Source organism: Psammomys obesus, unplaced genomic scaffold (genome assembly GCF_907164565.1).
Source record: "Psammomys obesus unplaced genomic scaffold, mPsaObe1.curated_primary_1811, whole genome shotgun sequence".
NCBI classification, from domain to species: domain Eukaryota; kingdom Metazoa; phylum Chordata; class Mammalia; order Rodentia; family Muridae; genus Psammomys; species Psammomys obesus.
The window spans coordinates 8,002,020-8,029,715 of NW_026592510.1; the positions used below are offsets into that span (position 1 = coordinate 8,002,020).

The 27,696-nt window shown below is 47.2% G+C and overlaps 1 protein-coding gene and 1 long non-coding RNA gene across 5 annotated transcripts; one reads left to right on the top strand and one right to left on the bottom strand.

Moving 5' to 3' along the window:
- Positions 1–346: 346 nt before the first annotated feature.
- Positions 347–13,270, bottom strand: Mlana (melan-A). Its single transcript, XM_055614156.1, has 5 exons — positions 13,222–13,270; positions 11,108–11,203; positions 6,408–6,504; positions 1,774–1,902; positions 347–424 (listed from the first exon to the last, which is right to left on the bottom strand). The coding sequence occupies exons 2-5, from the start codon at positions 11,176–11,178 to the stop codon at positions 356–358; spliced, it is 366 nt and encodes a 121-aa protein (XP_055470131.1). The 5' UTR covers positions 11,179–11,203; positions 13,222–13,270; the 3' UTR covers positions 347–355.
- Positions 13,271–18,854: 5,584 nt separating this feature from the next.
- On the top strand, positions 18,855–26,685 carry LOC129681923 (uncharacterized). Of its 4 annotated transcripts, XR_008720897.1 has the most exons (5): positions 18,855–19,306; positions 19,918–20,006; positions 20,178–20,432; positions 21,230–21,441; positions 26,076–26,685. It is a non-coding gene; the product is annotated as an uncharacterized LOC129681923 (long non-coding RNA). The 4 variants fall into 4 exon arrangements; XR_008720896.1 differs by lacking the exon at positions 26,076–26,685 and having other exon boundaries at positions 20,178–20,828; positions 21,230–22,571; XR_008720894.1 differs by lacking the exon at positions 26,076–26,685 and having other exon boundaries at positions 21,230–22,571.
- The last annotated feature ends 1,011 nt before the right edge of the window (positions 26,686–27,696 follow it).

Genomic DNA, 27,696 nt, shown 5'->3' on the forward strand with positions numbered 1-27,696 from the left:
AAAATTAAAAAAAATAATTTTTCTTCACAAAGAAATTAGATGCTGCCAGACCATCCATGTGACTCTACCCCTCAAAATAATAATAATTATTACTATTATTATCATTAATGGTTTAATAGCATTACTGCTGGGACAGATAGTATGCATTTAAATGTTTATTGAAGCTTTTCCCAGGTTAGTATTTCTCATCGTTGCTCACTGTTTCTCTGGTTGCCCTATCAAGAGTCTAACCCTGGCCTCTCAGTAGAGTTGAACATGAAGCAGCATTCTAAATAAAGCAGCACACGGCGTCCACTCAGCCTACGACAAAAGCATGAGGGGAGTCAGCTCAGCACTCTTAGCAGTTTGCTGGCTCTCAGGGTGAGTATGGTGGTGGCGACTGGTTTGAAGAGAGCGTCTCGTAGGCAGGTGGAGCGTTGGGAACCTGTGAGGATGAGGAAGGGAGAGAGTGAGCGTGGCAGCGGTGTCCACATTCAGAGGAGGGGTTGAGGCAAACCTGTTTGCATCATGTTCATACCTTTGCTGTGGGCTGGAGCTTCTAAATGTTCATACATATTTTCTTTGCCCAGTGGAGGAGTTGTTAAATTTCACAAATACGTATGGGCTGTTCATGTTAGAATTGGTTTTTATTTCTTTACAATTATTTCAGAAATAATTCAGAAAGAATTGTTTTTTTTTTCATGTATTTATTTACTTAGTTTGTTTATGGCTGCAGCACCTGTGCCCCAACACCTGTGTGGATGTCAGAGGACAATTTGGGGAATTGGTTCTCTCCTTTTACCAGGTTGGCCCCAGGAACCAAACTCAAAAGTTGACAGGTTTGACAGCAAGTGGCCCATTGGGGCAACTCACCCATCCCTGAATTCTTGAATTCCATGTGTCACTCAAAACACTTCATCTCCACCACATAGACCCTGCTAGTTGTGTCTACAGGCACATTTAGGGCTGGGGGAGGGGCAGCTCAGGGAGAGACATCATTCAAAGACAACAACCGGGAGGTTGGGAAGACACATTCATCTACCCACTGAGCACAGATGCGTCAGCCTTTCGGTTAATGCCCACAACAGTTCAAGGAGGTGCTGTCTAGGGGGAAACTAAACCACAGAGGATAGAGCTAAGAATCAAACAGGTCCGTCTGACGCCAGAATCATTGCTTTTGCTAGGCTTACTGTGCACTAGTACTGTACAGCAGAAATGCATGCGAGTCACGTGCAGAACTTAAACGCCAGGTAGCTTCCCCTTTAGAGAGCTGGCACATTAGATAAAATATTTAACTTGGGCCTCAGTATAATCATTTCAACATGCAGTCGATTAAAAAAAAAGTCAGTAATGGCTCTATTTTCATAATCTGTCTCTGAAATACGTGTCACAAACTTCTTTCAAACTGCTGTGTTCCAAGGGTTTTAACGCGTGGTGCTGGTTCAGCTCTATAGGAGGATATTTTCCTGTGGCTCTTACGTGTGGAGCTCTTACTGTTGACTGTAAACTCTAATTCCAAGAAGATACGACTTAAGAAACCCTATTCTCCATGGTTGCTTGTGTGTCTGTTTTTATAAAACATACAAAGCAAAAGTTACCATGTTGACCTTTATGGGGGAGAAACAGATTGCGTCTAGGGCTCATGCAAACTAGGCAAGTACTCTCCCATTGATCCTAGTCCTAATCGCTGGTCAGTTAACAGTTTAGTGGCAGTAAGTGTATTCACATTACTTTTTAAACAGAAATCACTTTGTTCACTTGATGAAAATACCCAGATATACAATCTCTACCTACCACAGGCTGATGATTCTTTTCCTGAGAAGGTAGTGGGCTGTCCTGGTGACCAAGACCCTCACATGAGCATTGTTCACTCGGGCATCTTTCCATCAAGGTACTTTTAGTTCCAGCATGAAGCTTTTTGTCCTGAAATAGAAAATCATAAGAATGAATGGTAAAAATAATAATAATAACTGATTGCATTAGAGGAAATAAAAAGGAAACAATGTTCTTAAAATGGGCTTTAAACCAGCTGCTGCCACGTACTTCCTGTGCATCCTCAGGCTACTCCCTTTATCTCTGCAAATTCCTAGGTCTGTAGTAACAAGATGATACAACCCACTTCTCAGAGTTGTCAGAATTAACTAAAGAAAAAACACAGAGGCAGTGCCTGGCACCACGCTGTCACTAACTGGAGAGCTGGGAAGAGGAGTCTGACTCTACAAAAATGAACAGTTTGTGAAATTATCCTCCAAAAATAAGGAGATGGTCTAGAGAGACGGCTCGGTGGTTAAGAGCATTTGCTGCTCTTGCAAAGGACCCTGATTCTATTCCAGCACCGCCATCATGGCTCACTACCGTCTGTCACTCCAGCTCCAGGGGTCCCAGGCATCTGCATGCATGCGGTGCACTCATACATGCAGGCAAACACTCATACACATCTAAATTGCACATTAAAGTTTTTTTTTTTAAATAACAAAGGAGATGGGCTGGAGGCTAAGAGCACTGGCTGTTCTTCTGTAGGTCCGGAGTTCAATTCCCAGCAGCCACATGGTGGCTCACAACCATCTACAATGAGACCTAGTGCCCTCCTCTGGCATGCAGGTATGCATGCAGACAGAACATTGTATACATAATAAATATATATATATATTTTTAAAAGAACTGTACTTGGTGACTCACCTGTGTGTTCCATTGTTTTAGGGCTGGAGAGATGGCTCAGAGGTTAAGAGCACTGGCTGCTCTTCCAAAGATCATGAGTTCAATTCCCAACAAAAATAAAAAAGGAGAAACTAGGAGGGATGCTATGCCTGTCTCTAATTCCAACACTGGGAAGGCCAAAGCAAAAGTTTGAGGCTAGCCTGGGCTACAGAATAAGAAATCCTTCAAAAAAATAACAAAGAAAAGAAGAAAGAAACCAATTTCTAAGCCCCGTAGACCCTTCTCAGGTTGGTTTCTTTTTTTTTTTTTTTTTTAAGATTTATTCATTTTTATTTTATATGTATTGGTGTTTTGCCTGCATGTATGTCTATGTGACGGTGTTAGATTCCCTATTACTGGAGTAGCAGATGGCCATGTGGGTGCTGGGAATTGAATTGTGTCCTCTGGAAGAACAGTCAGGGCTTCTAACCACGGAGCCATCTGTCCAGCCCCTCAAGCTGGTTTTAGTATTTTATCACAATAGAAAGCAAGCTAAAAAATAATACTGGCTGAACTATGTCACATAATTAAAACGCGCTTGCCTAAAGTTCTTAGACTGGAAAATGCCAGCTAGATTTTAGGAGATATCTGAGAGTCACAAAGCAAGATTTTAGTATAAATTCAAATAAACATGCGGCCTGAAAAGATGGCCAGCCGGTAAAAATTCTAGTCTAATATCTGGAATTCGTACAAAAGACCAGACATGGCTGTGAGCATCTGCAGCCCGGCACTCTTACAGTGAGATAGCAGAGGGAGGCCAACCAAAAGCTCACTGGCCAAGTAGGCTGAAACATGCAGAGCTCAGGCAAGAACGAGAGAAAACCTGTCTCAACAAAGTGGAGGACAAAAGCTGACTCCCAGAAATTGTTCTCTGACCTCCACATAGATGTCATGGCTATCGTGTGCCTTCCATCGCCCACACATCCATCCACAAAGTGTGATGGAGCCTTTGCTTTTTGTGCTGGAGGGCTAAGGGACAGAATATATTTCTATCTTATAAAAAACAAAACAGAAACTCTGAATCACTGATTTGTGTTAGAAGAATGGTAGCCTAGGTTAAGCTTGAATCTTATCAATCAATATATTCATAGCCATGCTCTTCGATTTTGTTGTTGTTTTGTTTTAGTTTTTTCAAGACAGGGTTTCTCTTGTTTTGTAGACCAGGCTGGCCTCAAACTCACAGAGACCCGCTTGCCTCTGCTGCCTTGATTGCTGGGACTGCTGATGTGCTCCACCACACCTGGCTGCTGTTTGTATTCTTAAACTTGAAGAATTTAAGGGAAGAGAAATCACTGTCTTGGGATTTTGTCCCACCAATCCAGTAGTTGCAAATGGGTACCTTGGCTGCCCTGGACTCAGTTTGTAGACCAGGATTGTCTTGAACTGAGAGATCTACCTGCCTCAGCATCCCAGAATGCTGGGACTATAGGCATACACCACTGCCTGGCTGAACTTTTTTTTTTTTTTTTAATTGAAGAACAGGGCTGGAGAGATGGCTCTGCAGTTGGGAGCATTGACTACTCTTATGGAGGCTCTAAGTTCAAGTCCCTGTTCCTGCATTTGGCGTCACACAACTAACTGTAGCTCCAACCCCAGGGAGACCTGCTTCTGGCCTCTGTGGACACAGGCCCTCTTGTGCACAGACACACATACTTATGTACAATTTAAGATTAAAAATAAAAGATGAAGACATGATAAGTAAAAACTAATAAGCATTGGGTTTTGTCATATTTTGCCATGACTAAGTGTAGAATAGGGCCTGTGAGGTTTGGAAAACTTAAAGCAAAAACAAAAATAAAGCAAGGCAGTGATGGACATTGAAGCCAAATCCTGATGCCCTACAACCGAGTGGCTTTTATTTTATTTTTGTGTAGCCCTGGACATCCTGGAACTTGCTCTGTACACCAGGCTGGCCTCGAACTCGCAGACATCCACCTCTGCCTCCCAAGTGCTGAGATTAAAGGTGTGTGCCACCACCACTGAGCCAAGTGACTTTTACGAGCCTGTTTTTCTAAAGGGGAAGATGAGTGAGATGACCAAATAGTAAGTAACCAGTTGCAGGGAGTGTGATCACTCCATGCCAGGGCGCACGGATGGAGTCAGGCGGCAGAAAGTAAACCCCCACACACACTCAACATGCACAGTGGTGTGTGTCCTACAGGCAGGGTTTCTAGGCTTAATGCAATCTCGGGCTTTCCCGAAGTTTGTCTGCAGTCTTGTTCACACTTCAGTGCTAACTCTGTCTAGAGGCCTCTGCTTGGTGTGTGGGTCCAGTGTGCCTCGCCTCTTTGGCTTATGTCCTGAACCCTCCCTCAGCTAAAAAGAGCAATTGGGGAAAGAGAGGAGACAAAGCCACCGCCCGGTTTCCTGGCAAAAACTTTTCAGCTGGACGGGTAGACAGAAGGCACTTAATAAGTGAGAGTATGACCCGGGCTTGGGAGCTGGGACCATGAGCATGCCAAGGAGGCAACCTGGGCTCAAAGCAAAGGTTTTCTGCAGTCTTGGGGAGTGTGGGTTCACACTCCCAAAAGGTTTGGTCCACTTCACCATATTTCACCCTCCTGAACTCAGTGCTGTTTTTAAGTATATTTTTGCTGTTCCTATGACAGTATATTTTATTGATTCTATGGCAATCTAATTTTGAAATGAGGTGGTTGAAAGCCTGTTTGGGAATTTGGAGGGGTGCTTGTTGTTGTTGTTGTTGTTTCTGAGACAGTGTTTTTCTGTGTGACCTTAGCTGTCCTGGACTCATTTGTACACCAGGCTGGCCTTGAACTCCCAGAGATCCACCTGCCTCTGCCTCCCCTAGTGCTGAGATTACAGGTGTGTGCCACCATGCCCAGATGCTTTTAAAACAAACAAACAAACATGTTCTTCCTAGTAGCCTATTGTGGCTACGCTCCTGTCTCAGCCTTCCTGAGTGCTGGGATAGTAGGTGCCATCATGCCTTGCTAGTGACTTTAAGTTTGTTTGTTTGTTTGTTTGTTTATTTGTTTTAATGTCTATGGTGTCTTGCCAAAATGTATGTCTGCACCATGTGTGTTCCTGGGGCCTGTGGAGGCCAGAAGAGGTTGACAGATCCCCTGGGACTTCAGTCACAGAAGGCTGTGAGTGCTGGGAACTGAACCTGTATCCTCCGGAAGAGCAGCCAGTGCAGTTAACTGCTGAGCCATCCCTCCCACCCACTGGCTTTTATTTTTAGAAGTTTGTTTTTTATATTACGTAGTACTTGGTTTTCTTTTGAGATCACATTTAAGTTTTCCTACCTTGCTGTGTCTTGCTGACCTCAAAATGCTCGCCCTTTGTTTTGGAACCTCCGTAAAATGCTCAGGTTTTGAAGGCTCCCTTCCTAACAACGTTCATGACATGCGCCTTAGAGGACCAACAGAGAGATGGATGAGGGGAGAATATTCAGCGGTGTGCCATATGCTGTGGGGAAGATGGTTTTCTCATGCTGCGTGATCGTCATCAGTAAGACCTTCAACATCACGGGCTGCTGAGTATGACAGAATTAGAAGAACCTGGAACTTGGCGGGAACACAGCTTGGCAGGGAAGAGCGTTTGCTGCCCAGACTGATGAACTGAATTTGATCCCAAGCCCCCACAAGCTGGAAGGAGAAAACCAACTCCAAAAGGATGTCCTGTAGTCTCCATAACCAGACCAGGGCATGTGCAGACACACGCACACACACGCGAGGGCATCCCCAGAAGTTCAGGGGACCGGTACCTACCATCAAGCTTCGGTATCCACTTCGCCTTCTACAATACCAGCAGCCGAGAAGCAGAGAAATTCCCAGGACTACAATCAGGATGCCAATCCCTGCGGCCCTGGACCAAGAGAGAGACATGCCCAGCACAGCTCAGATTTGTCCCAGACTTCAGTGAGACAGCAACCAATTTCTCCCTTCCTGTGGTCCAGGAAAGCATCTTCCAGTCTCCAAATAGTTTGTCATTCTTCTCACGGGGTGCCCAACCAGCTCCAACCTCCAAGGACAGGGCCTAGTTTAGTAGCCTGTAAGTGTGAACACCCAAGTCCCAAGCATAAGGGCTGCCCTGGCCTCTGACCTTCATGTGAACAGTGTATTTCCTAAAGTAGAATAATAACCTTTTCTTCTCAACAAGGCTCATTGAAAGCCTTTCTCCAACTCAATGCAGAAAAGGGAAGTAGAAACCAACACTGACTATGAGCCATTGGCTGTACTAGCCAGTATGCTAGTTCTCATAACTTTGCAGCCTAGACACCACTTATTATCTCTGCTTCACAGAGGACAGAATAAACTCAGAGGGCCAGCAACTTGACACCCAGAGCTACCATGAGACAGTCACGGTTTTAGCCTGAGGCCATCCCGGCCCCCAAACTCAGAGAGGAGTCTGAGCTGGACCTAATGCACAGTAATGCTGTCACTTAAGCATGTATCTGGTCCTGAGCATCAGGATCTGATCTGAAGCTATGAGCCAGGTGCTTGTGTTCCGTGTCCAGAGGGACCTGGGAAGCATTACAGCTGCTGCAAAGGCCCCAGGAGCAGAGCTTGGCTTGTGTTCCTGCATGGCAGTGCCAGCGAGCTGGCATCTGCCTGATACCCATCTCCACCATGATCAGCCCTTAGGACCGGACACTGTCTGTGACTGTCAACTTGCCAAGAAATGCTCTTCAGAGCTGGTTGACTTGTACCAGACTGAGTGGCTGCAGCAGAACCAGAGGAGGGAGTTTTGCCAGTACCACCGACCGCCATCTCAAGGTTGTTGAGTCCTTAAGCTTGCCCCATCCAACTCCGGATGGGATGGAGAGACCTGGAGGATGGCGTGCCGGAGGGAAGCTCTGTCCTGATCATGTAGGCCAATCCACACACAGAGCTACGAACTGGCATGGTCCAGGCACTGGGACCTCCTCTGAACACCACTATTTTGTGCCAGCCACTGTGCCACCCCCAATCCGATGCGTGCATTCATCTGTCAGCACAGCCATCCTCTGAGCGAGGGACAGTTCAGGGACAATACAGCTGATTTTAGGCTTCAAAATGCCCGAGGCTGCGCAGCCAGAATGTGCAGAACCAGCAGGCTGAGTGGTACTACAGGGCCGTCAAGGGAGCCCTAGGAGTCAGGCCAGAACTACGCCCCCTGTCCAGTGCTTTCCTGGAAGAACACTGTCACAGGATGAAGCTATCACAAGGAGCGTTCAATGGCTCATGACTGAAGGCAGCTGACGAAATTCCCAGAATGCTCATGCTCTAACTTCACCCTCCACTCTCCCCCTGAGCATCTCGACACAGAGCTCTCTTCTGGCTCTTCATGCTCAGTCACATTGTACTTAGAACACACACACGTGGCTGGAAGCATAAAACATCAAAGAATGCCAGACGCACCAGAGGAAACTGCTGCTTGGCCTAGCGGGGCCCCTCGGTCATCCAGACACCTGAGGCAGTCATCCGAGGTGCAATTAAAGTGCAGATTTTGGGGGCCCACTCCTAGCCTAAACTGACTCCTCTTGGTGGCAGCAGCTAGGATTCTAGTTCCCTGGATGACTTATTCCCATGCAAGTGTGTAAGAACCCTGCGTCCTGAGGCTTCTGAGGAAACTAACAGCGACAGGCAGGTAGCCCTTTTTGATCGGCTATGGGAATTCGCTTCATATCGTTCTTCCTCATTGTACCACTGGCAACCTTTTTTTTTTTTTACAATTTATTATATATCCCAATTGAAGCCCCCTCCCTCAACTCCTCCCAGCCCCACCCTCCCTCCATCTTCCCCCCATCCCCTTCCCCTAGTCCACTGAAAGGGGGAGTTCTCCTTCTCTACCGTCTGCCCATAGCTTATCAAGCCTCATCAGGACTGCCTGGATCCTCTTCCTCTGTAGTCTGGCGAGGCCGCATCACCAGGGGAGCATGATCAAAGAGCAGGCAACCGAGTCCATGACAGAGGCAGCACCTGTTCCCCTTACTCAGGTACCCACATGGAGACTGAGCTGCCAATGGGCGCCATCAGAGGAGGCGGTCTAGGTCCTCTCCATGCATGGTCCTTGGTTGGTGCCTCAGTCTCTGCAGGACCCCCTGGACTCAGATGTTTTAGCTCTGCTGGTCTCCTTGTGGGGCTCCTGGGCCCTCCATGTCCTTCTATCCCCCCCTTCTTCCATAAGGCTGCCTGCACTCTGACCAAAGTTTGGCTGTGAGTCTCAGCATCTGCTTCGATCCCCTGCTGGGCGGAGCCTTTCAGAGGAGCCTCTACAGGAGGCTCCCATTCTGTTCCCTCTCTTCCACCGCTTCTCAGGTCTATCCCATTTCACCGACAACTTTCAACTGAGAACCTCAGAGATGTATTGTTTCAGTAGGACATCTCTGCCCTCCCTTACCTCAGACCCTCCATTCTAAACAAGGCGGCCAGATGATCAAGGACCTTTCAGGACAAGTCCCGATATCGGTGGCCTTGTGCATCCATTGTTTTTGTGTTCTTCACTACCCTGCTTAAAATCACATACTGGATGTTTCGGGTACTCCATGGCTGGGGCCTTGGGTGATGTCAGTGCAGATGATGGCATGCACATGTAGACCGAGTGGGTGTTTTTTTTGTGCTGGAACCCCGGCCATGGTGTAGATGATGCTACTGAGTCACAGGTGCCCCTTGTAAGCTGTTGTCCCCCAAACTCCAAACCCGCCTTGCTATGCCCTGCTCTGGACCCTGGCGCTGGCCTCTGCAAACCCTGTTGCTGCTTTGCCCGTGTGCCCCTGCGGAGCGTCCAAGAGGAGACCCTGTGCCAGTTTGCTTCCTGCTCTGTCAGCATCACCCCACAGCGCTCTCCATGGCCCGCCCAGCTCGCTACCAGCTTCACCAGCTGAGGATGCCGACGATCCACCACGTGACTCAGCCGTCAGCCTCCTGAGCTGGCAACACCCTGCCTCCAGCCTCCAGCTCGGCAATGACTCACTCCCAAACCGTCTGTGCAAACATTTGCCTTCCTTGAGCCCACCAGCGCAGTGCTTCATAAGCAAACACACTGTCCTCAAATCCCAACATGTGCGCCCCGCTGCACATCTCCCAGTTTCCCCAAGCCTGTTCCCACATACAGCACAGCAGGCAGATATTGGGGTCACGACATGGGGCATAGAGAGGGGGGGTGAAGGCCAGGCGAAAACAGCGCCTCCAAACTTCCCTTGGGCTCCCTCTCTGTTGCAGAAACACGAAGATGATAGCCTACCGTCTTCACTCAGAGGCAGTGCCCAGGAAGTGACAACAAGAGAGAAGAGAACTGACAGGCCAGGACTCCTGGGCTACTAAATGAGAGATATATAAAATTCTAGTTCACGAAGAGTCCGTGGAGTCATCCTAAAGATGCCCAAACAATACCATATGCAAAGTATCTCCCACCTAAATAGTATGTGGTTGAGACAATTTGCTAGAATACGTCACTTCCCACCCCCCAACTGTCTATACTGTGGTATGGGAAGGCCCCTGGAAATGCTGCCAGCCAGATCCCACTGATGGAGCCTCTACCTTGTCTGCTGGCTGACTCTGTGTAACCTGCGGAAGATTTTCTGCAAGGGAAGCAGATCTGCAAGGGGTCTGAGCACACAGCATAAAGACGGTCCAAACCGTGGGTCGTGACCCCTTTGCAGGTTGAAGGACCTTTGCGCAGGGGGTCACACACATATCAGATACCCTGCATGTCAGATGTTTACATTATGGTGCAGAACAACAGTAGCAAAAGTACAGCCAGGAAGTAACCATGAAAATAAAGTCAAAGCCCGTCTGGGGTCCTTGCTCAGGTTTGCCTCCTACCCACCACTCTCTCCCTAGCACACGTAGTTTGTCCTATTTCCCTAAGGGTACCTCCATGTTCCAGAGTTACTCCCTGCCTTGCTCTCCCACCGGACTCTGGACCTTTTCAGAGATAGAGAGCAGTGTCTCCGAACTATGAGCTTAGTTCTTGGAAGTAATAATCACATAAACACTTATTACTAATTAACCTGGAAACCCAGACCCCTTCTGTAGAATGGTATTATGGGACAAAAGTCATGGCCCCCAGCTTCAGCCTGGAGTGTCCACGCAGGCTGAAACCCACACATGTGTCCCTCACCCACACTGGCACTTTAACAACTTAACTCTCTTCTGTCTACAAAGTACCTGCAGGAGTCCTGAGAGGAGCTGTTGGAACAGGTTTGAGGAAGGAGTTGTCTGGGTTCTGGACAGATAGTTCCCAACTTGGGAACCAACAGCAAAGGCCCAAGAATGCAGACAAAAATAGCAATAGCTAACTTCTCTCGCTTCTATCTTCTTGACTGTCTGTGGGTGAGACTGTTGCAGGGCCTCCAGTGGCTTTATCCTCTGGGGAGAGGAAACACTAGAGAAATTTGCAGATGGGGGATGTGGGGGTAGAAGTCAGCAGGCTGTGTCTTCAAATGGCAAACTGGGACCCCCAAAAGGTCTGCTTTGTAACTTACTCTTCAGCTGTGACGTAGTCGTGGCTGTGCCCCTTCCTGGGGTTATTGAAGTGAGAGGCTTCTCGTGGCATTGTGCGGACTCGGAACACAGGACACCTAAAAGAAAGGCACATGGGCACAGAGACTGTCCCCAGGATGGCTGTCAGCTAGCACATCCCTAGGTCCTCCCTGCGGGGACTCAGACATCCTTCGCTAATTCTGAGAGCTTTAGAACTAGCTTAGGCTCGTTCTAAGAGGAAACTACATCTGAAACAAAGCCTTTAAAACTGGGTTAGCCCAGGGGGAGGGCATCTTCCCCGGCCTTTAGTCTGACTATAATAACAGAGGTTTCTATTCTTTCTTTTTGTGGCTCTGCTGGCCTAGGGCAGCAGGCAGTAGAGAAGAGGTGGGCCGGAGGCATGAGTCAGTGTGTAAGATGTTTGCTGCACAAGTCTGGCCAGCTGCCTTCGACCCCCAGAACCCTGGGTGAAGGTGGGAGGGGCACCGACTCCACAGCATTGTCTTTTGAGCCCCGCATGTGCACAGTGACACATGCACATGGGTACTGACATGTACACATATACCATGCAAACACGCACATCACGCACATAACACACATGTGCACGCACACACATATACACACATACATACATTCACACACCGTACTTACACATTCCCACACCACACACACACACACCATATATACACGCACACACACACACGTACACACTGTATAATAATAAATGTAAAAAACAAAACCAAAAGAAGCTGGGCAGTAGTGGCACACACCTTTAGTCCCAGCACTCAGGAGGCGGAAGCAGGTGGATCTCTGTGAGTTCAAGGCCAGCCTGGTCTACAGAGCTATCTCCAGGATAGCCAGGCTACACAGAGAAACCCTGTCTTGGAAAACAAAAAACAAAACGACAATACAGAGAAGCGAAAGAAGATATCTTATTTTTCTCTGGAATCACCACCGTCATCAACCTCTGGCCAAGCAGAAGGTTATGGTGGTCAATGAGGGGCATTTCCCGGTGCACCCCAGGCTGAGCCTGGCCAGGGAACACGTGGTGACAGGGCACATCTTCCAAGCCCACCTTTCAACAAGGGAACTCAGTATTATTGGCCAGGTACACATTGCCCAAGACCAACTGAGGATGCCAGGACCATGGTTTATCTAGTAAATTGTCTTCCCTCCCACCCAGTTCGATTTCTGTCTATCCAGGTCTCATGGCTAGGAATTTATAATTTTTTTTTTTAAGACAGAGTTTCACTGCCCTGCCCAGGCTGTCTTAGAATGCAATATGCAGGCTAAACTAGCCTTGAACTCATAGAGATCTCTGTGCAGGAATTAAAGGCATGTGCCACCACACCCAACCCAATAAAACACAAGAAACTAAAATTTGCATAAATTAATAATAACAAAAAAATCTCATGGACTGCAGTATTTAGAAATAGAGTGAGCTCATTGAAGAGCAATAATGGAAGCTTCCCTTCTTGCTATTGTGGTGGTGGTAGGCATTTTGTGTGTGTGTGTGTGTGTGTGTGTGTGTGTGTTAGGTTTTCCTTCTTTCTTTTTTTTTATTTTACTGTTTTTGTAAATTTTAAAGGTCCATTCCCATGAAATTACATTAATTAGCTCCAATTTGAAGAACAGGGAGGATGGGAGAGGAGGAGAATCGGAATTTTCTTTTTTACCATGTGACTGCTTTCCACTGGGGGCATTTTTGCCTATAGTTTGCCCTTCCCAGGTATGAAAAGGCAATTAGAGTTGAACTCTGGGATCCTCCCTGGCGGGGAGTGTAGGGTGAATCCTGTGTTGACAGATAAGAGGCCTAGTTGATTCTGCATTAGCTGCTTATGTGCGCATCTACCTCAAGCTCAGAGCCTCAGCAGACGGGACCCATGCACCTCACCCCACGCCAGACAACAGTTGTCCCATTGGGTGACAGACTAAACCTAGTGCAGAGAGGCTCCTGTCATTCCTATCCATGGCAACCTTGGTGGAATGGGAGGGAACAGGAGAGACTGCAAAGTCCAGAAGTGAGCCAGCTACAGACACAGGAAGAAACTGCTGACATCGGGGACAGAGGAGCCCACCAAGCCCTATTCGGTTGCTAAGAAGCCAGCGCTCTTACCTTCCTGGAGGAGACTCTTGGTCTTCTGCCTGCTGACGGCCTGGCTGTGTGTGTGTGGAGACGGCTTCTCTATTAATTAAAAACAATTTTTTTTTTTTTTGTTCTTGATCTTGAGTCTCATGATAGTCATGAGTTTGGGTTCATAATGGGTTGTCTGTGACTGCTTATTTGGCATGAAAGAAACCAACTCATTCTACCCTTCAGAAGAAACAAGAGACAAAAAAAAAAAAAAACCCCACAGCTCTCGGTGGGCCATGTTTCCCACATCCCAGCACTGTGCCCCCAGGGAAGCCATTGTTTCTGAAGTTGCCAGGCAAACTACCAGGCACCCAGTTAAACTTGCATTTCAGATGAACAAGTCTGTTTGTCGTGTACCTATTTGTAATATTTTTACTGTAAAAGTGCCCCAGCTGTGGAGTGCTCGGCTCTGGATGGGGCTTGCATGTCACACCTCTCCCTGCCAGGCTCTGGGATCTTTCTGGAAGAGGAGACTGGAATCTTGAGAAGGAGTGGGTGACTTCAGGGAGAGAGAGCTTTCCAGACACAACAGGGCAGTTGCACACATAACCTCCTGGCAGTTGTGAGAGCAGGCATAAGACCTATGGACTCCAGATCAAGGAGACAAAGACTATCCCTGACAGCTGCTGGGAAAGAGGGGGGTCTTCTTTACTGATGCGACCCTGGAGCGTCAGCCACCCTCCAGGGCCTATCCCACTGCCATGAGTGGTTGGATGTTGCCATGCCTACTCCGTGCGTGAAGAAGAAAGAGGGGGAGGGGAGGAGGAGAACTTAAAGTTGGCTGGTTGGGGAGGTAGGAGTGGAGAGGAGGGTCTAGGAGGAGGTGGAGAAGAAACATGATTAAAACACATTGTAGGAAAGCCTCAAAAATTTTAATAAAATGTTGTTTTTAAAACGTGTCTCAAAAATTTATTTAAATGTCTCATATGTTGTTGGGATGAAGTTACACTAAAAAAAGCCGGTGCAGTGGCACACGCCTGTAATCCCAGCTTTCGGGGAGCAGAGGCAGGTGGGTCTCTTGTCAGTTCACGGCCAGCCTGGTTTACGGACAACCAAGGCTACACAGAGAAACCCTGTCTCGAAAAACAACAACAACAACAAAAGTTACACTAAACAGTTACATTTTGCGAGCAGGGCATGGTGGCTCATGACTACTAGCACTTGGGAAGCTGAGGCAAGAAAATCTAAATTCGCGGCCAGCGTCCCCTTCCAAATGTGGAGATTGTCTGAAGTCCAAGTTTAGCCAGGTGCCTCAGTTCCACCTCAAAGATTCTAAGAGTCTGTAGACTGAGATGCAGAAATCAAGTCCTACAGTCCATGTCTTCGTTGTTTGAGGTGGCCCTGAGGCTAACTGTCCACTGAGGACAGCGGGTTTCCATGCACTTGCAAGAGACAGATGGAACTTTCCCTTTAAAGGTGGGCCTACTTGGACTCTCCCTAAACCGGGGGTAATTCTGTTTAACATCAAAATCAAATGTGTCGCCATGGGACATAGTCTCCTTTGCTAACTGACTCCACAGACAGACAAATCCTCCCCAGTGTAAGGAGTACGAGGGTCAGCTAGAAGCTGGGTGAACTGACCACGAAGATCCCTTCTCGGTTATGTCTGAGAGCATATTCTCTCAGAGCCTGGGACTCTGGTTTCCAGGCTGGGCTACGAACAAGAGCTTGCTGTGTGTGAGGGTGATGGTCTCCTGGAGACTTAGTGACTCTGGTTAGAATGAGCAAGGGACACACAAAGCAGAAAGAAGGTCCTAGGTACGAGGGGAGGGAAGCCTTTTTCCAGAGAACAGACAGAACTAAGTGGTAGAATGGAGAAGGCTAGGAAAATATGATAAAGAGGGCTGGAGAGATGACTCAGATTTAAAGAGCACTGGCTGTTCTTCCAAAGGTCCTGAGTTCAATCTCCAGCAACCAAATGGTGGCTCACAACCATCTATAATGAGATCTGGTGCCCTGTATAAATAATAAATAAATAAATCTTTAAAAAACAACAGTTTGAAGAAAATACGGTAAAGAGGTGTTAGGGTGTGGCTCTGTGGCAGAGCACTTGTGAGTCCTTGTGTTCACTCCCTGTTTTTTTGTTTGTTTGTTTGTTTGTTTGTTTTGTTTGGCTGTCTTGTTTTGTTTAAATAGGAGGAAAACATCTCAGGCAGAAAAACCAGTGCAAAGTCACTGAGACAGAACTAGGGCATGAGCTAGGCTTGGGGCTGGGTCAGGAGATTTTTTTAAAGACCTACAATCTGTCCTGCCTGCAAGCTGTGCTAGAGCAACAGTGGCACAGAACTTGTGGGAGGAGCCAACCAACGATTTGACTCCACAAGACAAAACCTATACCCAGCACTGCTTGGGTGAGCAAGAACCAGAGACTACCTAAGCCAGAGACCTAAGGTAAAACCAAACACTACCAGTCTGAAAAAAAAATTCACTAAAATTACTCCTAGAGACATATCTGCTACATTCATAGATCAGTGCCTTATTCAGTCGGAGGAGGAGCTTCCTCTGGGGGCAGATGGAAACAGACACAGAGACCCACAGCCAGGCATTATGTGGAGAGAAAGTCTGAATGGGGGGGGGGTCTCCATCAAATCCCTCCCCTAGAATCTCAGGGTGCCCCCAAGGAAAAGGAGGCAGAAATAAGCAGAAGGGCCAGAGGGGCCGGAGGACACCAGAACAAGGCCCTCTGAACCAACTAAGTAAGGCACAGATGAACTTGCAGAGACTGATAGAGTAAGCACAGGGCCAACACAGGTCTGGTCCTGGTGCTCTGGGTATTACAGCTTTTAGCTTAGTGTCTTTATGGGACTACTGAGTGTGAGAACAAGCAGCTCTCTGATTCTTTGCGATTGTTGTTTGAGACAGCTTTTCTCTGTGTAGCCCTGGCTGGCCTGGATTCACTTTGTAGAGCTGGCTACCCTCGAACTCACAACAATCCACTGGCCTCTGCCTCCCTGAGTGCCGGGATTAAAGGCGTGCACTCGCAGGCCCAGCTTAGGTCTCTGATTCTTATGCCTGCTCTTAGGGTTCTTTTCCTTCTGTGGAGTGGCTTTGTCCAACTTCGATATGATGGGTTTTGCTTTATCTTTTTTATATGTTATTTGGTCATGTTTGGTTGTTATATCTTAGAAGCCTTTCTTCTCTAATGAGAGACAAGATCTGGAGGGGAGAGGAGATGGGGAGAAACTGGGAGGAGCAGATGGAGGGGAAACTATAATCAAGATATATTGTATGAGAAAAGAACCTGTTTTCAATTTTTGAAAATGGGATAAAAGGGACATAAAGTTGGGAAAGAGAAGTGGAGGGATCCAGGAGGAATAGAGGAATAGGAGGTGAATAAGATAGAAATACATTGTATTCGTGACTGAAATTTTCAAAGAATTTAGACATACTGTTATACTAAAATAAAAATGTTACATTAAAATTGAAAACTGAAAAAAAAGTAATTTATTTAAATTTTTTTTAAATAATGTGTCTTAGTTTTTTAAATAGAGTGTCTTAGTTAGGGTTTCTATTGCTGAAAAACAAAACAAACAAAAAAAAAACTTCTAAAACCAAAAAGCAACTTGGAGAGGAAAGGGTTTATTTGGTTTACATTTCCACACTGCTGTTCCTCACCAGAGGAACTCGGGCAGGGCAGGAACCTGGAGCCAGCCGCTGGCGCAGAGGCCATGAAGGAGTGCCGTGTACTGGCTTGCTCTGCCTGCTTTCTCACAGAACCCACCTGCCCAAGGATGGCACTACCCCATGCGGTGGGCTGTGCCCTCTCTCCTCAGTCACTAAGAGAATGCCTTACCAGCCGCTCTTCCGGAGGCGTTTCTCAGGTAACTCCGGAGTGCATCATGTCAAGTTGACAGAAGACTAGCCAGCTCAGCCAGTTTGGATGTTTTGTCTGAGTGAATGTGGGTGAACCAGAGGTGTGCCCGGTGCCCAAGAGGGGCCAGCAGAGGGTGTTGTATCCCCTGGCACTGGAGTTAGAGGTGTTTGTGAGCCATCATGTGGGTGCTGGGAGCTGCTGTCTCTCCAGCTCCCCCTACCCCTTTTTATTTCCGAGATAGGGTGTCATGTAGCCTAAGATATGACCCTGAATTCACCAAGAATCGGATGAACTCCGATCCCTCTGTGTCTCTGCCAAGGGCTGGAACGGAAGGCTCATTGCACCCCGACCAGTTTGGATGAGGAGATTTTGTAAAGAAGTTGGGAAGGATGCGGGCCTCCAGCCCCTTCACGTTGGGAGGCAGGAACTTGTCCGGCAATTCCCAGAAAATCCAATCAGTGGCGATTGCCCACCTGCAAAAAGAGCTGCGGTTCTCCGCTAAGAAGCCCAGCGTTTGCACCCAGGTGCCTGGATGACTAGGGTGAGATCCCAGAGGAAGGAGGCCCTGCTTGCTGTCTTGGATCCGAGGTCACACTCGGATCCAGAGACTGTGATTCAGAGAATCCGAGTGTAACCTGGCATTCTTCCATGGTGGGGACATTCTGGGAAGCTGTCATCAACCCTTCCCACAGCGGAGCTCTGTGGACAGAGGGACATGCTGATGGCGCTGCAACCTGCCAGGTGTGTGCTCATCAGTGTTGTGAAACCCAAAGGAAGCAGTCATCACCAGGTCCTCTAACGGTGTGTGTTTGGCTCTTTTAGTGCTTTGCAGCCTCCGAGGCAGCCTGTTCTTTGGAGTTGCACTACCAGAATGAGCTGTGTGGGTGCTCAGACTGGGGGGAAAAAACCTACCACATCCCATGTCCCGGCCTCACACAACCTCCAGGAAGTTCTTCCTGATTTCCTCTCGGATTTGGTCTCAATCACCGTCCTTGGATTGACCTCACCTAGCCTTGCCGTTTCCAAGAGACTGCCTTTTCTTCCCCCAAGGGAACAGCCGGGGCTGCAATCCAAATTGCCTGCTCTTCGTCTCTTGATCTGAACCACGTGAGGCTAAGGGCATCTGCTGCACAGGTTGCTCTTGAGAGTTTAATGAGGTGGCGCCCGGGAATGCGCACACGGGACGTCCTGAGCCACGTCGGAGCTGTTCCCGTGAAGCTGCCCGGAGCCCCACCTCAGGACTGCCAGCCCTGCTTTTGTCCCAGGTTAGAACCCGCGCCCACGGACCTCCCGGGCCACTGGCCGGTTCTCTGCCGCCACCTAGAGGACACTCCCTAGGGCTCCTAGGCCCGTTTCATGAAGGGACTGACCACGGGTTTGATCTTAAAACCGCCTCTCTCTGGGCACTGGGCAGGTGTGGAAAGACTCCTTTTCCTAGCACGAACGGCCCCGAACTTCAGCTCTCGTCGTTTATTCTCACTGAGTGACTTCCCCTTCTGAGCTTCAGCGTTCTCACTTGTAAAATGGGAAGAAGGAAAAAAGGGAAAAAATTAAGAGAGAAAGAAAAAGAGAGAGGGAGAGAAAGAAAGAAAGAAAGAAAGAAAGAAAGAAAGAAAGAAAGAAAGAAAGAAAGAAAGAAAGAAAGAAAGAAAGAAAGAAAGAAAGAAAGAAGAGAGAGAGAGAAAGGAAGGAAGGAAGGAAGGAAGGAAGGAAGGAAGGAAGGAAGGAAGGAAGGAAGGAAGGAAGGAAGGAAGGAAATGACACGGACTTGGGAACTGCTAGCTCGGGGCCTGGCCGCTTACTGAAGTTGGAGGAAGGCTGGCGCCTCTGTGAACTTCCTGCGAACCCGCAAGGACTTGGAGCAAGAACCCTGGGTGCTCAGGCTCACTGCTAAGTGTCAGTCTAATCAAATGTCACTGCCCAGACAAGGAGGTTCTGATGGTATTGCCGTGCGAGGTGGACAGTGAGTGGTGCACCGCCTGGGAAGCCCTTGAACTTGGCAACGACAGAACCTGCTTTTCCTCCCTGACACACCCAAATGACAGCCCGCCTCGAGCAACAGGAAGGGTGCCGTTAACCTGGCCTCGGCCTCGCTCACGCACTTGCTCGGGGGTGAGAGGGCTCTGCTCCCAGGGCCAGCAGGGAGAAGGCGGAAACGGGAAATGGCGCGCTCCCGACCAACAGTCACCGTCCACGGAGGCGGCGCTGTCGCTCGGCTTCCGCGTTCGCTGTGACCTAAGGTGACAGCTGCAGGTACTCCAGAGAGAGCCGCGGGGGTGCTGGGCTGTGTGGGGCGGGAGGGACGGAACGCGCCTCTCTGGCGTGTGGAGAGGTGAGGCGGGGGTCCCCAGGCCCGGAAGGGGGCCCTCCAGGTGGAGGGGAAGCGCCACTCGTAGGGTGGGGTGACGGGCAGGGTGTCCTGACTCTGTGTCACCCCGATGCCCGCCCCCAGGGGGCGCGAGGGCTGCCTGTGCTAACGGTGTGGGGCAAATCCTACCCAGACGAAGCAGCGAGTCCCGGACAGGCTGGACACTGGGTTGGTGACGTGAAGGGCAGAGAGGAGGCCGCGGGCTCTTTAGATTCTGAGCCGAATGCTTGTTCCTGCGTCTCTGGGTGTGGAAGAGGTCTCTGCAGAGCGGGAACACAGACAGCCCCGGTGAGGGAAGGCTAGGAAGGGCCAGTGAGTACTCCAACATCGAGCTACGCCCCTAGCCCCTAGGATGTGTACGTTTTACTTTTAAGGTTTGGTATTTATGTTTTGGCGTGCTGTTTTATATTAGATTGGGTCATTTTAGAGCAGTTTCTTATTTTAAAAATCGAGTTATTTGTTTTTGTTTGTTTGTTTAAGTAGCTGTTTCCTTCAGCCTTTGCCAGGTAGGTGTGTGACTGACTGGCAGATTTCCTGAGACCTCATTTTCCACCATCTTGCTCCCTCCAGATCACAAATGCTCAGGTAGGCTGCACCGCTGGAATGCTGGCTCATAGGGACCGCTATACCAACCCCCAGGTTGGAGTTTTTTTCTTTTTTCTTTAGACGGCAGCCTGCCATGCACCCCAACAGCACTGAGTAAAATGTTTATCCTGTTTCTTGCTCTATTCCGGCCTCCGCTCCAACCAACGCAAGGCACCTGAGTCAGATTCCCAGATCCCACAGCTGTGGTTCCAGAGCAGACCTTTGCCTAAATTCCCCAGAGGGGCTACAGGAGAAACCAACGGTCAAGCAGCCGGCATCTTCAGACTCCCTGCTGCCGCCTGACTTCTTAAATTGGCGTAAGACGTCTTTGAAGCTCCTGGCCAACAGTTGAAAGGATGAAGAAACTGGGCACAGCGCCTCTTGTCTGTAATCCCAGCATAGACGACAGGAGGCAGGACAATTCCTGTGAGTCTGAGGCCAGCCTGTGATGTGTAGTGAGTTTGGGGTCATCCTTAGCTGCAGAGTCAGAACCTATCTCCAAAACACAAAAACAAAACAAACAAAAATCCCACAACAAAACAAAACAAAACAGGGGGCCGGCAGGTAAAAGTACTTGCCACACCAGTCTGGAGGCCTGAGTTTGTTTTCCGCTGTTGTCGCCCGACCTCCACTGTGGCCATGGTTGCCCCACCCCCACGGCCATAATAAACGGATAACTTTGGAAATCAACAATTAAATAAAATTGATGAGATTTTAAAAGAAGGCTGAAAACAGACTAAGCAAAGGCTGCAAACGAGACCCCACTGCACTGCTCTCTCCTTGTGGATCTTAATGGGACACAAATGTTCCACATTGCTGTGTGTAAGTTGGGTCTCTATAGAAGCCAGGAAACCTGAAGGAGCTATGGAGCAGGCAGAGCTTGGGGGTAGGCAGGGGACAGTCAGACAGGCAGTATGAAGGGGGACAGAAGAATAATGGGGGTGAGGTTTAAGTAGGGAGGGGATGGGAGTCAGAAAGAGGTGGGGAAGGATAATTAACACTAAGGGTATCTGAGAAATCCGTCTGGGATCTACAATTTTAGCGTGTGTGTGAGTCTCATTCAAATGGAGTTACCCTACGAAGGGAATAACGTTCCTCCCAGAAGCCATAGCTTGCCAAATGAAAGGCGTAGTAGATCTCACCTCAAGCTGTTGGTCAGAGGGAGGTGGGCAGAGACCTCCCGAATGACACGGCTATTGCCCTTGCTCTTTGTTGCCCACCAGAACTTGATAGTAGCACCCTCCTGCTGAAGACACTGTGTCCTTTGTCACAGAGCTAAGAGAAATCAAGCTGTAGCAGATATGGAAGCGTCCTCCCTATTGGCTAGCTTTCATAGAACCAGAAAGTGCTCTGCCGATGGAGTTTTCGGAAAAGTCACCGACAGAATTGTCTACATGTGAACCCTACAAGCTGCACCAATAATCGGCCTGCCAAGGTACACCCATGGATGCTATAGTGCCATGCTAACGGGGTTTAGCAACTGCTTTCTGATTGGGTTTCAGGCTAAATCTACAGGAAGAAACACATGGCTGGTACTGTAAATCTACCCAAGAACCCACGACTGGGATCTCATAAGCCCTGGGAGTAAACCTACTACTATTATTTTGCTAAATTGGCACAGCATCAAACTGCCTTTGTTATGCATTATCTCTTACAATAGGTTAGTGAAGCTCTCATGTAAAAAAAATTTAATATTTATTTTTATGTCCATGAATGTTCTATCTGCATGTACACCTGCACGCCAGAAGAGGGCATCCAATCTCATTAGAGATGGCTGCGAGCCTCCATGTGGTGGCTGAGAATTGAACTCAGGACCTCTGGAAGAGCAGACAATGCTCTTAACCTCTGAGCCATCTCTGCAGCCTGAAGCTCTTATTCTTAACTGTAGAAAAGGGTCTTTGGGCAGTGGATGGTGGATGACTCACGACTGGTCAAATGCAGGGAACAAGTGACTATGGGCGCTCAGCCGTAAGTGGGGTATTTATATTACACCCTGTAACAGTTACTTTTTGTTGTGATAAAATAACATGACCAAAAAAAATAGCTTGTGGAAGAGTTTATTTTGGCTCATTGTTCCAAAGAGATAAGGGTCCGTCATGGTAGGGAGGGTGCAGCCAGGGGGCAGCATGGCAGCTGAGCAGGAAGCCAAGAGATCACTTTCAATTGCACAAAAGATTCAGAGTGTGAACTCTAAGAGTGGGGTTATACACTCTCAAAACTCAACCCTAGGGATGCATTTCCTCCGGGAGGGCTCCACCCCCCATAGGTTCCATTCCTCTTCAAACAGCACCGCCAACTAGAGACCAAGTGTTCAAATATCTGAGCCTGTGGGGAAACACTTCTTAATTAAACTACTATCTAGCCCCTCCCCACACAGCTCAAGACACAGTGTGGGATAGGACTGGGTGGTTAATGTTCTCTTTCCATTTACTGACTTAAGGCTTGGTCTGCTCTCTTTGTGGGGTCATAAAGAGTATCATTATTTATCTGAGACCTCTCTGATTTCTGATTTCTGATTTCTTTTTCCCCCAAGACCAGATTTCTCTGTGTAGCCTTAGCTGTCCTGGACTCGCTTTGGTCAGAGCAGGCTGGCCCCGAACACACAGAGATCCACCTGCTTCTTCCTTCCCGAGTGCTGGGATTACAGGCGTGCGCCTCCTTGCCCGGCTTTTCCTCTCTGATTTCTTAATGTAGGAGGAGGCACAACTGTATTTGTGTCTCAAAGGTTGGTGTATTGTTTTCATTTTCTAGGAATACTTTTTTTATTTGTTCAAGGACCAATTTCCCAGTCAGTGGTGTGTAGCGTGGCCCAGGCTCTCTCTTGCTGCTGATTTGTAGTCTTAATCCATTGTGATCAGATCGAATACAAGGAGTTTTTTCAGTTTTCCTATATTTATTTAGATTTGCTTTGTCTCCTAATATATATTTGAGAGAATATGCAATAGAATGCTGATAAAAACGAGCAGTCTATGAGTAGTATGATCTATAGATATTTGGTAAGTTCATTTGATCCATGATGTCATTTTTTTTTTAAATCTATGATGTCAGATATTTCTAGTTTTTTTCTTTTCAGAATGACCTGATAGTTGGTGAGACTGGGGTACTGAAGTCACTCACTGCAACTGTGCTAGGGTGAATCTATGACTTTACCTCTAGTACTAGTTTATGAAATTGGATGTTTAGGGTGTATATACTGAAAACCACAATGTTCTCCTGATGTATTCTCTTCATCAGCATGAAGTGCCCTTCTCTGTCTTTTGTCACTAGTTTTGGATTGGAGTCTATTTTATTAGATATTAAAACAGACCCCTGCTTTTTTGCCTAATTCTGTTTGCTTAGGTTTATTTCCCCACCCTTGTGGCCTAAGGTCAGAACTTTCTTGTGGTAAGGTGTGTTTCTTTGAGGCAAAAAAATACATGGTTTATGTTCATCCCTGATTTCTGATCCAAACTACTGGTCTTTGACTTTTGACTGAGAAATTGAGGCCATTAACATTCAGTGTTACTGTTGAAAGATGTGTATTTATTCATGTCACTTGATTTTGTAGTGTCTCTTATGCTCTCTTGCCTTCCTCTCTTTCTTCACTATTCTAGTGTGGTCTGTTCTTTCCTGTGGCTTGTGGTTAGGTTTGTGTTTTTCTTCAGTCTGAGAAGTTCTTTCAGTTATCTTCTGCAGAGCTGACTTCACGGCCATAAATTCTTAGTCTTTGTTGAAAGTTTACTTTTTCCTTCAGTTATGAGAAGTTGCTTTGGTGAGTATAGCAGTATGAGTTGGCAGTTGTTTCTTTCAGAACGTGAAGTAGATCTTTCCAAGCCCTCCTGGCTCTTAAACATCCAGGCGACAAATCTATGTCGTCATTCTGATGGGCCTGTTTTTATGGGTAACTTGGTGCACCTCGCTTGTTACTTTGAATACGCTGTCTTCGCTAAAATTAAAGTCTTCTTCTATTGGGCCAATAACCCATGAATCTAGCCTTTTACCTCTTTTAAAGATTGATTTTTTTTGTTTTAATTTTGTAAGTATGGACGTTTCGTTTGAATGTATATATATGTATCATATGTGCGCAGTGGCTAGGATGCTGGAAGAGCACTTTAGATCCCCTATAACTGGAATTAAAGATGACTATAAGTTGCTATATGGCTGCTGGGATCAAACCCAAATCCTCTAGAATAGCAGCCAGCGCTTTAAACAGCTGAGCCATCTCGCTATGGCAAATCTAGCCATTTCAGGATATCACTTGTGTCTTGAAATTCTCACGGATGTTTTAAAAAAAATATTTTATTGTTGTCTGTATTGAATCGTTGTTCTTTGTCTTTTGAGTTCAGATGATTTACCTTCCCTGTGATCTGTTCTCTTGGTGAGACTTCCCACAGAGCGAGACCTGCCAGACAATTAAAACTCAGCAATTATGATCTTTAAAACTCAATCACGTTAAAAAAAAAAAAAAAAAAAAAAAAAAAACAAGCAAAAAGCAGCTATAGTGTTTAAGTATTTCAGGGTAGAGGACCCCAAAAGTGAAAGATTCACCCCCACCTTGAATAAACACCAAAAATGTCCTTTCCTCCTTTGACAGCTCCACCCTTGGGGGACAGAGATACTAAAAGTGTTTAAGCCAAAAAGTCTTTGGCTCTGCTCTGCCCAGAGGCCAGTGATGCCAGAGAGCGGGTGGGGGTCTAGATTCTTGCTCTTCTCCCTAAATGAACATCCCTTTTCTTGGAAACTGTGTGTAAGGATGTAACTAAAACCGAGGGGTGTCTGAACGCCTTGTAATCGGGAATTACACTGACTAGTTCCTGCTCCCACTGCAGCTCATCAAGTAAAGCTTTGCTAACTCTAAGTGCCTGCAGTCTCACCTCACTCCCAGGGAGGTGCTCCTGTGGCCTCTCCTTCTCTCTTTCTCTTAAGATCCCACCTAGGAATCTGTAATCGATTTCTTTCTAAGACTCAGCCTCTGAGGCCTGTGACTTTCATTCTTCAAATTTGTGGGGTGAGACCATGAAAGCCACTGGCTCATTGTGACTGGGTACCCAGCACCCTAACTCCTGGGCTTAGTTCATCAGGAGCCATAAATGGGTCTGACACTCTCAAAGACACCCCAAAAGTTCCTGTATCACTGGGATAATCTTTGACTTACTGCTTTTTTTCAGAGCCAGTATTTTTCTTTTCCAAGAGCCTGTCTCTGTCCTTGTCCTTGTCTGTCTGTCTGTCTTTCTCTATCTCTGTCTCTCTGTCACACACACACACACACACACACACACACACACACACACACACTCCCGAGGCTACTGTGTGTTCATTGCTCCTCAGGAAAAGTGAACCAGTCTGGCCCAGTGCACAGCAGCTTACAAATCCTGCCTGAGTTACTAGAACCGAACACCACAGACTGGGAGCTGACAAGGAGCAGAATCTGTTGCCTCACAGTTCAGGAGGCTGAGAAGTCCAATGTGATGGTGTTGACAATGGCCTCTTGCTCAAGAAAGCTAAGAGTCTGAAAGAGCAATGGGAAATATGGATGACACCAAACTTCCTCTGGTGACCAACTCACACTTGTGATAATGGAACAAATTCCCTCCCAGACTAATTATCTCTTAAAAGTCCCATTCTTAACAAAGCCATAGTGTTTGCATTTCAACATGAGATTTGTTTGTTTATGGTTGGGTCTCCCTGTGTTGCCCTGTCTGGCTTTCAACTTCTGTTTTCAGCCATTTTTCTATCTTAGCCTCCTGAGTAGCTTTGAGTACAGGCGTGGACCATATCATGTTGGGGCTTCCGTATAAGTGAAGGGCTCATTCAATCCATAGCAACCAACCCTCCCCAACAATACCAAAGATTCCCTAACCTAAAAATAGGGCCAGGACATAAAGGAAATGATGAGGCAAGGGTCAGAGAAGCACTGTGGGTGTAGTTCAGGCAGCCAGACTTCCCTGAGGCAAGAGAAAGAAGGTTATGGGTCAAACAGTTGAGCATGCTGGGAGCTAACGGACACCTATGAGGGGTCCTGGCCAGAGGCAGAACAGAAGAGCCTTGGCTGAGCTTCTGTTTAGTAAGATTCCTTCCCTTCACTCCCAGGAAATGAGCTTAAGGAGGAATTGAACTGTGAACCTTCTTAAAACTGTGCTCCACAAGTTCCTGAACTTTCCTGCCTGTCTGCTCACCAGAGTTCATCTGAAGGTCCTGGGCAGCTGAAGGAAGCTGTGTGCATACATGCTAGTGTGTTCGTGCGCGTGTGTGTGACCTGAAGAAGTAATTCAGAGCCCTTCAGACTTGCCCTGTTTTGATCTGAGATCTTCTTTCTATTATTGCTCATACCAAGAAACACCCTTCGCAGGCACAAAGGTTATCTGATCATCTCACTTGACAGCATGGCCCACCTTGAAGCCAGCACCCTCACCTCCTCCCTGGGAAGAAGTGGCATCCCATGTATGACCAGGGATGATTAAAACATGAAGAACACCTTGTCTTTGGTGGCTGTTTGCTCAAATGTATTAGTGCCTACCTTTTCATGAACATACATACAAAAGCACTTGCCATGTGTCATCTTAGAAGGCAAAAGTATGTATATTAAGAGGGTTTTTTGGGGCTGGAGTGATGGCTCAGAGGTTCACTGTTCTTCCAAAGGTCCTGAGTTCAGTTCCCAGCAACCACATGGTGGCTTGTAACCATCTACAGTAAGATCTGGTATGCAGGCAGAATGTTGTATAAATAATAAATAAATCTTTAAAAAAAAAAAAAAAAGAGGGTTTTTTTGTTTGTTTGTTTTGTTTTTGCTGGGAAGTGGTCCTAGAATTTGGGAGGCAGAGACAGGTGGATCTCTGAGTTTGAGGCCAGCATGGTTTACAGAGTAAATTCCAGGACAGCCAGGGCTACACAAAAAAAAAAAAAAAAAAAAAAAAAAAAAAAAAATCCTGTCTCAAAAAACAAACAAAAAAGACAGCTTTTTTCTTTCATTTTTTAAATTGTGGACCAGCCTGATGAGGTGGCACAAACCTTTAATCTCAGCACTTAGGAGCAGAGGCAGGGGCATCTTTGTGAGTTTGAGGCCAGCCAGGTCTACACAGTGACCAGCCTGGGAAGGCTACATAGAGCTTCTCATTTTCAAAACATTGTGAACCAAAGGTGTAAAACCTGTTCATGTTTAAGATATCTACTATGGCATTATTATAATCTTATCAGTTAATAAACAGTGACTGCTGATTAAACAAAAAGAATAGTTTCTTTTTTCTCTTCTGGGACAGTGCTTGGAGGCATTTGACATACTATCGTAGGCTTTCATACAGTACAGCCCTCTAACGAAACAGGGCTGTCTCCAACCCTTGGTAACAGGGCTGTTCACCTTTATACCAAGAAGTCTGGGAAAGCACCCCAGTCTGAATGCGGTGTGCACCCAGGCAGACTTTCAGGGTTCATGGTGTAAGACCTAAAGTCCTTAGGAGATTATCTAAAACAAAGATGCAGTCATCAGGGCCTGCCAGACCTGTTACAGGACAGAGCGTGCTTTTGTACTGAGGAGCAGAAAATTGTGAAAGTGTTGAAGGCACAAACACAGAATCAGAAAGCTAAATAAACATGAAGCTTTTTTTAAGTTAAAAAAAAAAGTGGGGTGGGGATGGGGATGTAACTTTTATGGCCCCTAAAAGGATGATGCTACTGATTACCTTATCAGCAAACAGGGCTCAGCTTTCCTTAGCCC